The sequence below is a fragment of the Sorex araneus genome, chromosome 1 (genome assembly GCF_027595985.1).
Source record: "Sorex araneus isolate mSorAra2 chromosome 1, mSorAra2.pri, whole genome shotgun sequence".
Lineage (NCBI taxonomy): Eukaryota > Metazoa > Chordata > Mammalia > Eulipotyphla > Soricidae > Sorex > Sorex araneus.
The window spans coordinates 341603728-341621063 of NC_073302.1; the positions used below are offsets into that span (position 1 = coordinate 341603728).

The 17336-nt window shown below is 38.4% G+C and overlaps 1 protein-coding gene across 7 annotated transcripts in view; it reads right to left on the reverse strand.

The window, feature by feature from the left end:
• The window catches only part of UNC5D (unc-5 netrin receptor D), a 595849-nt gene that overhangs the window by 36213 nt on the left and 542300 nt on the right, over window positions 1-17336 (reverse strand). For all 7 annotated transcript variants that reach the window (XM_055141615.1, XM_055141626.1, XM_055141606.1 and 4 more), the window contains 3 exons: window positions 15054-15222; window positions 12578-12805; window positions 2575-2724 (listed from right to left, as the gene is read on the reverse strand). In XM_055141615.1, the coding sequence (XP_054997590.1) occupies window positions 2575-2724; window positions 12578-12805; window positions 15054-15222 (547 nt within the window). The remainder of the gene's footprint in view (window positions 1-2574; window positions 2725-12577; window positions 12806-15053; window positions 15223-17336) is intronic.

The window sequence follows — 17336 nt, forward strand, 5'->3', positions numbered from 1 at the left end:
AGGTTATAACAAGGGATTTCATGAATTTTCATGATCTAAAACCTAACCCTGCAGGATTTAAAAGCCACGTGGTATTCCCACACTCTGGCACTCAGCATCCAGCTCTGGATCCAAATCTGAGCTCAAGCCATTCTAGCAATGTTCCCCATACAGTTTTTAGATCACACGGGCTCTATGTACCTGGTCCCACCCCCAGGTCTGTCTCTTCCTGGAATAAGCCACTTTCCCAGAATAAAAGATTTCCTGGGAGAGAAATGTCTGGGCACCAATTGGAACGTGTTGATTCCTAAACTATAGTTAGGGAAAGAAAGAGAGAAATAAGGATGATTTACTAGAGATCTTCCACACTAGAGACAGTTTACTAGGAAGGACAAACCTACCATGAGGAGTTTTTCTGTGTTGTTAATTCCAGGATATTCCTTTGTTTGCTTCCAACCAGTAGCCCCTGTGGAAAGCCTATTCTCTCCTAGCCCTGCCAAATTTGTAAGTACACATGGTTTTTATATGATGGTTGAGTAGGCTGCGCACAAACCCTTCCCAAAATGCTAACTCAGAGTAAACAGCATGACTACTAACACAATTACAATATATTACAAGTCAGGGGATTTCAGTAACGAAACGGGCAAGCAAATTGATCGCATGGGTGGTGAAAAGAAAGGAAGAAAGGAGCAGAGAGCCCCATGCAAGCTTTATCCTTTGAGCTTGCAGCATTAGCCCCTCAGTTCTCTCTGTTCCCTTTGGAATTCGTAGTATTGGAACTATTGTTTAAGTACTGCCAGGAGATATTAGTTCTTAAATCACATTTTTATCTCCAAGCATTAAATCTCATAGTTATTTTGAACTGAGTCACTTGCTTTAGATAGAGTGAAGTGAGACTCTTGTAAGCTATAAAGATTAATACAGTAGAATTTGCATGAGTTTCAGGACTTGTCTTTATCGCACCCTGATGCTCAGGTTGAACTAGAGACTGTGTTAGTGTTTACTGGGAAGCAGAGACAGGTAGGCCTGGAGCATCACAAACATCACAGTCACTTACGGATGGCTTCTCACCCTAAGAAAGAGAGTGCTGTATGTGCAAAACAATAAGTCTGATGCTCTAAGAAGTGTTCTTGTTGCTTTGTATCTACTAAAACTGTATCTAAGAGGGGTAATTCCCTAAGTCATGAGAAGCCTGATCGGGAAGTAGGAAAACAGCCTTGTCCATATGGGGAATTCTGAATTTTAGAAGTGGATAGGGCAATTGTTTCAAAATGCTTTTCTCTTTGTGATTTGGCTTGCTCCTTCTGGCCAAGCAGTCTAACCTTGTACGGAATGAATGCTGCAGGGATGGGAAGGTTAAAGAAGCCTATAGGACTCGGCAAGTTGAGCTGACAGATAGAACAAAGAAGTCTGAAAGTCTCCTGTGATTCCAGATCAATAGTGTCCACCAAAAGGTTTCGTATGGCTAAGGAAATGTGCTGTCCCTTAAAGCACAAATGATGATTACGAAAGTGTGGTTCACTGCTGGGTTGCTTATGACAGTGATATTTATTCATATGGATTCTAAGAGGCATAATTATCATTTCCACAGGATTCAGTGCAGGATCAAAAGTTGACACAGGTTGATATCTTCATGCTAGGAATTACTCTAAAAAAGATCCAGGGGAATACATCATTCTGCAATGTATACACCAAAATTCCCTAGAGAAAGAGAAATCATAGAGTTCTCTCTTCCTCTCTCCTCACCCCACCTTGGCTTCTCTCTTCCTTGTGCTTTCCTTTCTCTATTCTCTCTCCTGTCTTTGTCTCTGCTTCTTTCTCTGTCTATAGTTCTTCCCTCCTCCTCAAATGTGCAGGCAGTCTGCAAATAGGAAGAGAGTTCACTGCAGAATGCTGATCTCTGACTTCAAGGCCTCAGAATTGTGGGGAAAAAAAAGCCTGTTACTTAATCCAACCCATCACCCCTAAAATATTCTATTAAAGAGGCATATTAACAATAACATGAATACCTTTATTTAGAAAGAGTCCAAAAAGCCATAAATATGATTTCTTGGCCTCTCATTATAATCTCCGTCATGCTTACTTTACTTGGCAGCAACTTCATAACTCAAGAAGATGCTCTCTTCTTACAGCTTTTTATAACAATATCATCACCCTTCTCAGATTTCTCATTGGCATCCAGTTCATTCATTGCAGAACATGATTAAAAAGAATGTTTCATAATCTATTTTAATTAATATCCCCCCATCAGCATTGTTTGAAGCTTTTAAATGATCATCTCCAACCTATTCAGAGCAACAGTTCACACAGGAGAAAGGAGAAATGTCACATTAACTGAGATGCAACACCTTTTCCACACCTTTCGGAAACCTGTGAATTTATGACAGAGTTTCATTCTCTGTATGTGGTCCAAACTGTTACATTTCTGTGACAGTCATGATATTAAACCCAAACTTTTAAAAGGAGGAAGGAAATGATAAATCATGTCCCCATCGTTTGTAAAACACTAAAACTATGAAACCCTTCACCACCCTTTGTAAAACACCGTTTGGTTAACACAAAGCAAATGTTGTTAAAAAGTCATTTGGACAGTACCTGGCATGCAGTGAATGGTTTGATTCTCCAGAGGAATGGAGGGATGTCGAGGACAGAGATCTGCAGACTAAAGGTATTCCCTTTGAAATGCAGCAACTTTGGTTCTTCCAGCAGTTGTCCACCTTGATGCCTTTCGTCTGAAACCACTTCCTAGAAAAAAGGAAAAAGAAAACAATGAAGTTACCAACTCACATTTTTGTTTATGTGAACCAAAATAGTTTTAACTGAGACTTATTTAGAAAGATGCAAGTAAGGAAATGGAGAAATAAGTGAAGATGTGAGCGAAGTGTGTGTTCAAGAGGGAATATGGGCTTCTCCAGTGTTGAAATAGCCAACTTCTTAGATATTTTCTTTCCATAGATACTACACACATTACCAGGCACCTCCTAGGAATATATTATAATGCATTACAATTCTTTTGTATCTCATAAACTTTGCAAGGTTCTTTACTAAGAAATAGGAGTTGCGGAATAATCAGGAAAAAAATTGTTCTTTCTTATTTGTGTTGTTTAACATTTTGAATATACTACTCATTTTTTTTTCCAAACCAAATGACCACCTAAGCCCAAGCAACTGTAATACTGAATTTCTGACTTAAATATTATGAATTTATATTAATTTCATATTGACATAATCAAAGAAAGTATTTGAATTTAACTGATAATTCCTAGTTGATAAAATGCATGGGTTTAGCCTATTTTTAGCTACATTTTAGCACAGTTTATCACAAACACAGGGATTACCCAATGTTTATGAAGGCACAAAAGAAGTGATATAGAAAACATCTAACATGTTTATTTACAGTACTGCTCATAAAAGTTATTTAAAGTAAAGAAAAAGTAAGTTGCTTACCAAGTTAGTTTTAGTTCAAGGGGAAAAAATTCTGAGACAAGTTTTGTATCTTGCATTGAGAAATTTTTATACCTAATATACAATTCAAAAACATTTCTCTGAATAAACCCTTTAATTTGTTCTGAATTTGTGATTTTAGAACCATTTTGGAGAGTATAAGAGAAATAACTTAAATGGTTAAACTACTGACAGGATGAGTTTTAATGGAAATAACAGATCTTCTTAAACGCATCGCTTAAAATCCCCATTAATTGACATAATTTTCTTTCAATGACTTAAGATAAATAAGAAAACTAAAATCCCTTAATCATGTCCTATAATCTTCCCCAATTCTACAAAAGATGTAAGAAGGCAAATAGATTGATGTAGCAAAACATATTTCAATGATCAGTGAATGAAAGCAGCTTAGATGTTACTATATCATCTCATATATGTGTAGTCTAACATTAATAAAACATTTCCTGCTAAGAGGCAGCTGTTCAGCTTTTATCCTTCATGTATACATAAACTGTTACTAGGTTGCAGAGTTATTTGATTAAATCATTCAATTCCATGTCCTCTTCGCTAGTTCTTTGGGCTTATTAGTGGGATGAATATTCCTGCTATCCTCTCAGTGCTGAAGTTTTTAGGATGGTAAAAATGTTCCATAGCTGTGCTGTTCAATATGAGTTCCATTAGCCATAGAGGGAGTAAAGAATTTAAATATGGCATTTAAAGATACACATTTAAAATGTTCAAGTGACCTCGAAAATAAACTTTCAATTTTCATGAGTTGAAATATCTACTATATAAAATAGTAGATATTTATAATATAAAATAAACATGAACAGCAACTACTCTTATTGAACAGGACAGTGTTGCTTTATTCATGATGTTGTGGATCTAAGATTTGGGCTAAAATAATGTAGTATCAAGGGTTTAATGGGGGTTATAACTATGGAAGAAAATAATCAGGGCAGGGAGGAAAAGGAATGAACTCCAAAGGCTAACTAGATGTCTTCCATAGTTGCTGCTCACTGTTCTACCCTTGGAGCTTTAATTAGCATCTTCGGTGTTGTGTTCTGGCTATGGAGAAATGAAATGCTCTCCGACACCAAGGAGTCAGTGATTATAATTCCATATGTTTATTTATATATAAGATTGTATTATAGTATACATGGATTACAATAAATGTAGGCTCATGGGGCTACGTAGAACAATACAGAGTGTGCCTAACCCAGGAGGAGGAAGAGAGCCAGGGAGTCTGGGAATTGATGGAGTGAGATTGGAGCTGACCCTTGGTCAGGAGGGAGAGAGCTTTCCAGAGAAGGAAAGGGGGTGCACTAAGGCATGGAAGCCAGGGGGAATGTGAGAGAGAGGTTTAGGGTGAAAGTGGGTGGTTGGAGGGGATGATAAGGTTGGACAAACACCAAATTATGAGGTTTTGCTTGCTGTGTTAAGGACTTTGCATTAATTTTATGGTAATGTTGCTCAGATTTTAATGTGCATAAGAATTTTCTTGGGAGGGAGGTCACATAAACTAGAGTAACTTATCTTATGAACCCCAAAAATGGAAGCACAAGATATCACATTTCTATAAGGTCCCAGGTAAATTACCTATCATGGGGATGGGGGGTGTCTCAGTCTTTGAGCTCAGGGTTATTCATAGCACAGGAAATAATCAGCATAACAATATAATAACCTGCCTTTGGAATTTTAGTGAAAAGTTAGAGAGAGGTACAAAGAGACACATGCTTATTATACCATATTCAAGATAATGGAGAACAAGTGTTAGCCCTCCAAAAATTATGGTCTCATAAGTGGACCTATTTTCTTTCAATCAAAATTGGCTTAATGTACAAAAAAACTAAACTAGTCAGGACCCAAGGAACATTGTTCAAGATCATGCATTACTTACTGTAGAGCCTAGAATATTTTAATATTTAGAAATCTCATATAGAACCATCACATTAGAAGGTCAATTAGTTTTAATTTACCAAGCGCTTTATTTATAGATGCATAGATACTCTCCAAGAAAGTTTTTTTCTTATAGTTGTATGATTAATGACATAGCTGAGCCTTGAACAGAACAATTTAATCATGGCCTTGTATAGTGTTTTATTATATTTTCCTATGTTTTCTTCTACCATCCTTGTCTTTAGTGGGTGGAGACAGTTAGTGGTACTCAGGTAGTACTCCTGTCTCTGTGCTCAGGGATCATGCCTCCTGGTAGTACCCAGGAGACCATACACAGTGCCTGGTTTTGAAATGGGATTGACCACATTGAATTTCCCCCGTTGTGAGACAAGTGCTTTTACCTATATACAGAGTGCATATGTTTGACTCAACAAAGGAAGAATGGAAAATATTAGAAATTTTGAAAGCAGATACCTACTAATTGTCATAGAGGAAAGTGTTCCCTTTAAAAATAATTGTGAAAATCTGTAGGGCCCCAGATTTAAATGCTACCATTTTCACTCTTTTTATAGTTTGATCACTCTACTTATAGAACCAACAACACAAACTGTGTACTGTCATCTTCCACAAAGCATTACACAATTATAGCTACTCCATAACAAGCCAATTGATTATTAAAATTAAGAAGAGCTATAAAAGCACAATTGACTTAGAGTTAAAAAATAAATGCTTGAGTATAAAAAATTATTCTTCACAATGGATTCCCCACCATGTCTCTAACTTATTGTATTTCTCTCAGGGGCTGGGCCTGGACATCTGTGTTTTCTCAACTCCTGTGTGGATGATTCTGATGTCCACTCAGGTCTGAAAATGAACAGCACAGGCAAGTCCTTTGCATGAGCTCTGAGTCACTCCCATGGCTACACCACCAGGCAGGGTGTGGAGGCCAGGGTGAATTTTTCTCTCTGTCCCCTGGATGACAAGAGCCTTCTGTTCCATCTCTGCTTCTATTGTTAAACTGATATAATAATTGTTAATTAAACTGGAAAACAGGATCTGGCTGGTTTCTTGTAATAAAATGTACCTAAAGGCTCTGACTGGTGTTTTTCCCAGTCTCTATACTTCATCATTTCACTTTGGGGGTTACTAGTCATCCAGTTCTAGGAGTTGTGGCCAGGAGAAACGCGTGCTTTGTGCCTCACCGAGCTCTTTATGTTGATTTAATGAGACAGGCAGCAATATTCAGGTGTGCTTCAGGGATACTAAAACAGGCAGACTGAATTTACATATTTATGAGACAAAACTGTTTGAACTGAAGTGCGGGCACATACATACACACATACACACACACAAACACACACATATTGAAATTATGTTGCTGTGGTGTTTTCCTTTAAATGCCTTTACGTGAACAATATTTCCCAAGGTTGCATTATTGATAAACACAAGAACTACATCTGGAAGAAATCCTTTGAAATTAGATTCTAAATCCACATTAATGCCAAGTAAGTAATGGGTACCGAGAGGTACTGAATAGGAGTGCTGGGAGCCACGAAGGAAAAAATGAGTTGTTTTTGCTTTCTAAGATGGGATAAGTGCTTAATTCCTTGCTTTCCCCTATGTCGAGGGTTGTTTGAGCTGTTTGTGTGTATGTGTCTGTGTGTGTGAGAGAGAAAGAGACAGAGACAGAGAGAGAAAGAGAGAGAGAAAGAACACACTCATAAAAACCTATATCTTAAATTGCTACTGCTTTCAAAACACATGACCACTCCTCAACCTTCAGCTTAAATTCATCAAAGAAGCAATGTTGAACACACAGAATGTGGAGACTCCCATAATGAAAATACAGGTGCAGGAAGGACAAGAAGTCGTTTGCTCCTTCTTACCCTCTTCACACTTTTAGGCAGAGAATATATATATATATATATATATATATATATATATATATATATATATGTATATATATATATTATTACAAGATAAAAACAAAGCCTCCTGGTCTGATTTAATTTTATATAGGATGATGACAAGCAAATTGGGTGTGGAGGGGTCACGAGCTAGTACAGAGATCAGGAGGAATGCCTGGCATGGATCAGACCTGAGATCACTCCCTGTGGCCACCTGGTCTCATGGGTGTCACTAGCTACAGCTCTAGAGATCTGAGTACCACTGAGTGTGGCCCTGGAGTCTCTCTGAGCACTGCTGGGGTGACCTGGGTACCCCAGTGCTGAAAGGACCCATGTATACCCAATCCAACTGGTCTGGCTGGCCAGCAATAGTCAGGATGTCCTGACTACGCTAGCACTTTCCCCTGCCATCCCCCCAAAAACTGAGTCTGGAAACTGACCTTCCACCTTCAAATAAAGGAAGGGTTTTCAGGATTATAAGAAACATAGTTTCCCAGTGAAATATGAATGAAATAAAATATACAACTATGTCCTTTAACCAGGACTACTAATTGGTTAAGAGCACATACCAAATCAGGAACCATATTTGTTAAAATTTCTTTGCTATATGAAAGATGCACTATAATAAACAGAGTTCCTGTTACGGTCCTGCTTGTATCTGGTTCCAAATAATAACCAAGGTTTTGTCAATGTGAAGCTGAGGTAAATTACAGGGTAGATGATTTCTTCAGAAAAGCTGTTAAAAACTATACATTAATTTTGAAGTTAGGGTTCTAGCAGTTACAGAAAACAAGTCACCACTACATGAAACATGCCCAGCCTATACAATTAGGTTTTAGAGTTAATATTAACATGTAAAGTGTTTTAGTGGTGCAGGGAATGAACAGTTTGTAAGGCTTTCTTAAAGTGGGGCAGTTTTAATGGGTTAGTAACTATATAATTTACCCTCTAATTAAATACCACATAAAATTCTATGAAAAATGACTTGGGATATTAAGGCGATTTAAATGATGCTGTGTAGAAGGTCCTGAACATATTTGCTTAAATGAAAGGTAAAGATCCCTAAAGTAAGATACTCACAGAAACATAAAGCAGATACAAACTACAGAGTAAATACACAAAAAAGATGCAAGCTATAATTTAATCTCTCTGTTGGCCAGAAAAACATATTCAGTCATCTCTTAAAGGCCCTTTGTAAAATGATGACCTGTGCTGTGCCAGACAGCTGTCATATACATCTGTCTATCTCAAGCACTACCCAAACCAACTCTGTTTGACATAATAGGAGAGAGATGACATCACTGGATGAAAATAGCTGATGAGACACGGGGCCAAAGGAAGTTCCACTGGAAAACATTTCTCGAAGGTAGAATAGTTTTGAGAAATATCTCTAAATGAGGAGATAAAGATATTTTAATCCCATTAAATGGAAGATATCACTTTTCCTCACATTGACGGAGAAGGGCATAATACCCACAGGAGTGGGAGAAGAGTGAAATGTTGCGTTTAGAGCCTAATTTCCCAGACTCGCATTTCATATTTATCTGTGAACAGTGGAACTGTGGTAGAATCTGGGAGCAATCAGCAGGAGTGAAAATAGAGGATCTAAAAGTTACTTAAACTCTTGGGATGATTTGTCAAAGAAAGTTCCAAATTGGTGAGCAGGGGGCTGACTTCCCAGCTGGCTGTGATGAACGGAGCCTGGGGTGTACCCAAGTGAGCGAGGGGACCAGAAATCTTCCGTGGCCCTCCTGGTTTTTTCAACTAAACTCACCTTTCAAAATAAGGCTGAATTAATATACACCCAACTTGGGTCAAGGTGTTTTAAATTTTTTTTTCTTTCAACCAAGACATTGATTATTGACTTCAGAAGCTTTTAAACATATTTGATTTCTGAAAGACTTTGCCGATCACTATGGAAAGTAGTTACTTTCCAGGTTTTCTTTTCTTTTTGATTATTTTTGTTTTTGTTTTTGTTTTTTTTTTCTGTTCTTTTTTTTTTTAATTTTTTATTGTGGAAAGTTACAAAGTTACAAAGTTTTCAGGTTTAAATCTCAGTTATACAATGCTCGAATACCCATCCCTTTTTGATTATTATTATTATTTTGTGCTAGGTTGGAACCCTGGCCGTCTACCTGCAAGGCTTGTGCTCCCCCACTGCATCACTGGAGTGTTTTCTTGGTTTTGGTATTGGGACTACACCTGGTGGTGCTCAGGGCTCACTCCTGGCTCTGCATTTAGAGATAACCCCCTCCTGGCAGGCTTCGGGGCCTATATGGGGTCTCAGGGATTGAACTCAGGTCAACCTTATGTAAAACAAACACTGTACCTGCTGTTACTATTGCTCAGGCCCCTCTTTTTTCTTATTTTAAGAATTTTGGGGGATTCATAATAATTACCAAATTTGATGATTTCAGCTACCATCCCATCCAGGAAGATGACTTTTTTTTTGAGTGACTTCTGAAAAATGAATTAATACAAAATTGCAAGTCTTGATTATTCTTATTTTTTTAAATGTTCAACAGTTTTTTTTTTAATTTTTTCATTCCTAGACTATCTGGAAACTAGATTAGAAGGTGATACCAGAATTCTAGAAGTGTTGTGAAAATATTATCATTTAACTTAGACTCAAGGTAAACCGTGTTCTACTAGGAGGCAAGCGATGTGTGTACTAGTTGCTTCTGGAATGGTGTGATCCTGATAAGTCTCCTGATGCCTGTAAATCGAAAACCCACTAACAAAATGAAAGGGACTGACTACATCTTAAGTATTTCATTCCCACTTAGTTACTTTGGAATGTGACAAAATCAGAATAACATGTTCAGAGCTGTATTAGAACTAATATTCAATGTATTATAATACTTTTAAAATTTCTGCATCTCAGTATTATCCTACTTATTAGCCTCATCATTACTCATAAAATAACTTATTGAGGAGGCATTTTCTACTTGTTGCTTTCTTTTTTACGTTTACCTTTTTTCTTTTCCATTTCTTCAAGATCTCTTCTGCAGATGTGAAAACAAAAAGTTTCCCCATTTTTCATGAGATTTACCACCTTCTGAGTTCCTAGGCCCTGGAAAGTGTTTGGTAGGAATCAGCGTCAGTCTCTCCCGCTGACAGAGTAGCTGCGCTGGCTAAACTCAGAGTCTCATATTGGAGTTATTTTGGCATTTGGGTATTGCCGGGATAGGAAAGGATGACTGTGCTGACATAACCCTTGAGATCCACTGCCACGGGCCTGAAGGAAGGAAGTAATCATTTAGTTCCTGCATCTGATTTTTATCTTTCCTCCTTGAGTCAGCTGTCTTAGGTGTATCACTGCCGACAGTGTCTCAGCTGGCACCGGGCCTCAGATTCCTGCCATCAAGGTGGCTGGAACCATGGTCATGACATATTTTATAACTGTTAAATGGTAGTGACTAGCTCAATGAATTTAAAATTTTGATCACTGGCAGTTATGTATTTTATTTGGAAAAATCCTTTTATTGAGGGTGACAAGGTAGAACATAAAATGGCAATCACAGGATGACATATAAGTTAAGGTTCTTACAAAAGGATTCCCAAGTAAAAAATACTCCTCATATTTGCTTACTCAAACAAACTTTATGTTTTCAACTAGCTTTAGTTTATAGAAAAAGTATGATATATATGGTTCCTTAGCATACTTATGAATTTCACACTAATGAACCAATATTAACTATCATTAACTCAAAGTCTGTATTTCATTTATATTTCCTTAGGGTTTTTTATTTGTTGTAATCCAATGCTCTGTGTTTTCTTCCAAGTTCACATCTAAGATGGGAGAGAGAGTAACAAGGACAGTGTGCTGCCTTGTGTGCGTATTCTATATGCCCAAAACAGTAACAACAAATCTCACAATGGAGAGGTTACTGGTGCCTGCTTGAACAAATCGATGAACAATGGGATGACAGTGACAGTGGTGAGATGAGGTTGGGATAAAGTCTATAGAAGCAGACTTTCTGCCACTCTCATCACATCATATCAAAGAGCATACAGCCCCTGTCTTATCACTATTGAGGTTACCCTCAATCACTTGGTGGGCAGTGTTGGTTTGATTTCTCTACTGCAAAGTTACTTTTTAAACTCCTGCCCCAACACCTTTGTGAGCAGCCAAGTGCTAAGTATGTCCTTCATAAAGACCTGTATTACTAAGGAAATATTCAGGGAAGATTCAGGAACACACTTTGGCACTGTATCCCCTTTGGCAGCTTATGTTCAGGATTCAGATCATCATATCTTTTCTATTGGTAAACATGAGTTTTTCCAGTTCACTGTCTTCAAAGCTAGTTACTGAGGAAATGCTCTGTCTAATGGACTTAATGATCCAGGACTGGAATAGCAGAGACTTGGAATGAGGTGTGTCAGGAGGGCTATGCTATTTATATATGGGCAGAGCTTACACAGGCACTTCTGCATTATCCTTGCTGCTATTAATAAACTTGCACTCTTCATGAGTAGCTAATTTAAAATGCATCTTACATGATTAAAAGTACCCAAAATGGAAAAGAACCTTGAACCATGTATGCCCTGGTAGCCCTAATAATTAATAGACTATGTGTCCAGGATATTGTTTAACTGCCTGCTGATAGGTATGATTTATAATTAATTTATAATTGTTGTTCCATAACTACAACCTTCAGTTGAGTTAAGCAATTTTCTCACCCATCATAAGCAAACTTTTGTGAATTCTACCTATCAAGAAACTCCTTTTTTTGGTGGGGGTTGGGGAGATCTAGATATTCTCCTTTCTTGACCTAGAGACTATTTTTCTTTTCCTCAGTCATGAGTGTTTTCTTATCCCTGAACTATCATGAAAATATACAATAAGTTTTCAAAGTCTTTTCCCTAATTCCTTTAGTGAAGTTGAAACTCATTAAAAAATATTTTTTCTGGGGATGGAGCGATAGCACAGCAGGTAGGGTGTTTGCCTTGCACACGGCCAACCCGGGTTTGATTCCCAGCATCCCATATGGTCCCCCAAGCACTGCCAGGAGTAATTCCTGAGTGCATGAGCCAGAAGTAACCCCTGTGCATCGCAGGGTGTGACCCAAAAAGAAAAAAAATTTCCCTGAATTCTGTCTATGATTCAGTTTATATTGTTTTCACTATGCCTTCATTTAACCCTTCCCTCCTCACTTCAGTACCTCATGTTTTGGTGGACAGGCAGTAAGAAAGGGGCACCATGCTTCGGGGGTCAGTAAATCCAACAAGTCAGTGATGTGGGTTGTTTTGCCATGCCCTCTGCAACAGAATTCCCACTGATAGTGCTCTTTGGGAGACCCCATACTTTTGTGACACCAAAGGAAGAATCATACAGAAAGGCTCACCTGAAACGCACAAGGGGTATTGTCTACACAGTACACTCTCAAGTTGTAATCCAGAGAGTTACAGGACATGCAGCCAAACACCGCCACCTTGAGTTGCTTCACGGCACAGTCTGTGATTGGTTCTCCTGTCAGGGCATAAGTCCCAAAGCTATCGAGAAGCACATGACATGCAAACGGGTCCAAAAGGCAGTAACAGGATGTAGATTCATCTTCCACTGACATCACTTCCTGTTGGGAAGAGAGTATTACATTTTCTCAGGTTGGAAAGAAGGTGTGATCTAACAATCACGTTGTAAGGACAGACATAAATGCATCCATCTAACCATAAATTAAGTCATATAAATGTTTTTTTTCAGGACTTTTTATTGTCCTAATTTTCTTGGTGTTAAGTGTTTTATTTCTATCAAAATAATTTACACCAAGAACTCCATAAATGTTTATATTTAGTATGTTGGAAGTCACCTAGATAGGACATAGTATATAATTTTGGGATTTCTCCTTCTTCTAGTTGTTTGATGTTGAGATTTTTAAAAGTTTTGAACATTAATATCACTAGACAAACTTGAATACTTTTTAAAAAAATTTAAGCACCATAAAATTACAAATCCATTCATAATTGGGTTTCAGGCATACTACATCTCAACACCTATACCCTCTCCGATGCTTACTTCCCTGCGCCAATGCTGCCCCTTCACCGGCCACAGCTAGCCTCCCACCCACCAGTTTGTGCCCATCAAAGGTGCTTTTTCACTTTTTAGAACCTTTTTTTTTTGAATTGTGGTTTACAGTCCTGTTGCTGATAGAGTCTCATCCATAATACTTTATCACCCTTCAGCAAGGACCTCCTCCTCCGGGTGGAACTCTCCCCTTCACTATAGCCCTTGCCTGCTCCCTGTCTTATCCACCAGTAGCATAGTTCCTACTAATTACCAGCTCTCATGCTCTTTGTTTCAACTGTCTTAGGTCTGTTGTTATTCTGCAGTTAACAAACTTGTATATTAAAAAAAAAAACAACTGAAAACCCTTTTTTTTGATGTCAAGACAACATACATTTTCTTTCAAATATTTCATTGCCCCCAAATCATTTGTGAGAGAACATTAAATAAATGGCTTGAATATGATGCCTCAAAACTGTATTGTCATTTCTCCTTCCCTGATAAGAATTTAGGTGTCTGTGACCAGTTAGAGAGAGCATAAATATAACACCATCTGGAAGTAAAAGATTGTGAGGAGGTGCTGAGAAGGAAAACTGCAGCGGTAAAAATCAAGGCAAAGCAAAACATAAAGGAAAGGAGACCAAAATCTAGTCCCTTTGTAAAACCCAGGGAACTTTATGCCCCAGGAAATTTGCCTGTGGTTGTAGTAAACCAAATAAACAGTCGAATGCATTTCAAACAAAGAATACAGACCAATTTCAAGACATTGCCAGGCAGGGCAAACATAATCTACTGCAGTGAGCAGTATTTTTTTTTTTTTGCATGATTTTTCTTTTACTCCTTTTGCTTTAAACACCCCTGGGGGCGAAGATGCAAGGCTAGGTGGACCTGGTCATTGTGTTCCAACAAGATAATTCACTTGCTTTCATGCAAACTGACTGCAGGTGGACATAAAAGGAATCCCTATCAAACAGATAAGTCAGAGGTTTCACTTAAAATAGTATTTCAACTGCAATCTGTCTTTGCTGAGGCTTTCTCCCTGGTTGCCCTTCTCTGATGTGTCCACATTTTCTTTTCTTACTTCTCCCTTGTTCTTGCCTACAAGGTCACTTTTATACAGATTCACAACACAGGCAAAGATATTCCATAATTTTCAATGCATTTATTAAATCAGCAAAAATATATTTAGCACTAGTGTATTCCTGAATATTTAAAGCGAGATTTGTTAATCCTGATGATGACAAAAAAGGACAAAGTAGTCTATTTTATGAACATAGCATGCCTCCAGAGAGATGCCAGAAATTCAGCCTGGGGAATGGTCTGAGGGAAATAACATCAAAATTTCACATATCCAAGATAGTACCTGGCATGTGGGTAGTACTATAGTCTAATAAAAGGAATTAGAAAGTTCCACATCTTCTCTTGTCTCTTTTTATATTATCATAGAAAACCACTAGCTAATATCTTTAAGATGTTGAAAACCTTTTGTAAAATAAGAAAATCTGTTTTTCCACCTGCCTTGATGTATTGAGAACATAAGGTAAAATCTATTCCACTGATGGGACTCAAATACTACTTTTAATTTTCACTCCATCACTGTATCACTGTCATCCCGTTGTTCATCGATTTACTCGAGCAGGCACCAGTAACGTCTCCATTCATCCTAGCCCTGAGATTTTGTACCATGCACTTATAATAATGCTGCATAGACTTCACACATACATCATTGCAAATCAGATCTGGGCATATTGTAGAAAATTCACGACTGGAAGTCTATATCCCAAATCCCAGCTTTAGAACAAGGAGCAAGTTGGTCTCACCTCCCACTTTCCCTGCTGTGTCCTCTTCTTCAGATGGATATTCCAGTGCTCAGAACTGACATCTGCACAGTGTGGAATGGTCAAGGCAAAGGGAGTGGTGACAATCATGTCTGGTGGCCCACAGGTGACTTCAGGACTCAGAAGCACCTCGCATCCATCTGACTGGAGGCTTCACAGTTGGGGAGGATAAAAGAGAGGAACATGTAAAGGAGAGAATACATTTGAGAGTGAGGCTGAACAAAAGCTTTTTTCCAGGACTTCCTGATAGCAGCCCCATGCAGAGAACCAGTCTGGAGAAAAGGCTCTTAACCGAAGGACTCACACACAGACTGAGAGTGCGTCTAGATTTCAAAGGGAGGTTTTGACAGGAAAGATGGAACATGTTGGGGCCAGAGAGAGAGTACAGCGAGTGAGGCACTTGCCTTGTGCAGAGCTGACCTGGGTTCAATCCCCAGCATAGCATCCCCTATGGGTCTGGTTGGATTGATCACTGAGTGAAGAGAGAAGGAGTAACCCCTGAATACTGCAGTGTGGCCCCCAAACAAAACAAATAAACAAGAAATGGAAAGTACTTCCACAGAAATTTAGAGCAGAACAGAGAAAAGGAAAGACCTGGCTGGTGTGTACCAGCTGTTGAATCTTTATTCTTGTTGATCACATTGCTAATGTCTAAAGACAAGAACTTAATGGAAATGACAGATCTGGCCGTCTTGCCACAAGATTCTCTTCTCCCAACAACACAGTCTATCAATATTTTTTATATTAATATGCAATAAAACAAATTATAATGGAACAAAACAACACCAAGCAGAACCAGATTGAGTAGATCTCTTCTGGTTTTGAGACATTTATTTTTTGCTCGACACAAATATATAGGTTACATAGTGATAGCACAGTAGACAGTTATAAACGGGAATAAATCAAAAGCATAAATATAGATCTTTCAACTCTCTCCCAGTTTAGATCTAAATTTATATCATTCTACCCAAACCCGGTGTTCAGATTTTACTGCACTCTGAATTATTTACAGTGGGAATGCAGAATCATGGAAAAGATAAAAGAAAGTAACATTTAAAAAGAATTGATCTCATCTCATTGAATGCCTTCCTCTTTCATTTTCTTGTCCTTTAAAAAAAATCTCAGCCACCAGTATGGAGGGGTTGTAGTTTATAAGATAGCTATCAATGAGAAGAACTCAGTATTTTCTTTTTCTTACCAACTCCCTATATGTTTGAACTTGATATTTGATATTTTTGCTGCATTATCACATATAAGAAGTACAGAGATTCAGAAAATCGTCGATGGAGCAATTTTGGACTGTCAAATGAACTCTGCTACATGGGGGTGAAGACTCATATAATAACCCCTTGTTTCCCTCTGCCTAGGATTATATTTTATGTGACATTCCTGTTTTTTTTAAGAACCCTTTGAACAAGATTAAGGTGAAATTTAGTATCAAAAGGCAGCATCTGTACCCTCACTGTGACTCACTAATAAATAAATTTAAAAAAAAAAAAAGGCAGCATTAATGGATCAAGCAATCCTGAAATTCATATGGAACAAAAAAAAAAAAAAAAAGGCAGCATCTTTCCCCATGCTCTTGTTTAAACAGTTTTCCTATGATTTTTCAGGCCATATTATTAATTTCTGAGCTGATTTTTCCCCCTTTGCAGTTGCTTGCTCTCTCTCAAGTTCCTAATGGTCACACTTTAGCTCATTATCTATAATTTGCTGCTGTAATGAAAGTCAAGCCATATAACTAAGCAGGTGCATCTTATAACTATGAAACCTAAAACAGACCTGAGCATGATTACCCTGGCTCCCCCCTCGCCCAAGCAGCACTGGAGATGCCTTGAAAAAAAAAATGCCGGCATCACCACACAGCTTACGGAGACTCGATTCTACCAGGTCTACAATCAGAACATCACAGTAGACACAGGAAATCGATCCGCAATTTACCCTCAGCCGGGCAGGCACGTGAGGCGGGCAGAGCTGGGGAAGTAGCCTATCAGCCATAACAAACGTTATAGGGAGAGACTGGAACAATAAACTGGAGTTTGGAGAAAAGAGGGAAAATTCCAACACGCTCGACAGGCAGCACGAAGTGTCAGGCTGCGCGTGGCGTCCTGCCAGCGGCCGCGGGGAGGGCTGAGCGCCTTCCCCGTAATTGCGGATCCATTCATCACAGACAGGAATAGCAGGGATGCTGATGAGTGACCGATGACAAGCTCTCCTAAAAAGAACTATTTAATTGCTTTCAGAAAATCATCCCCCTTGTTGAAC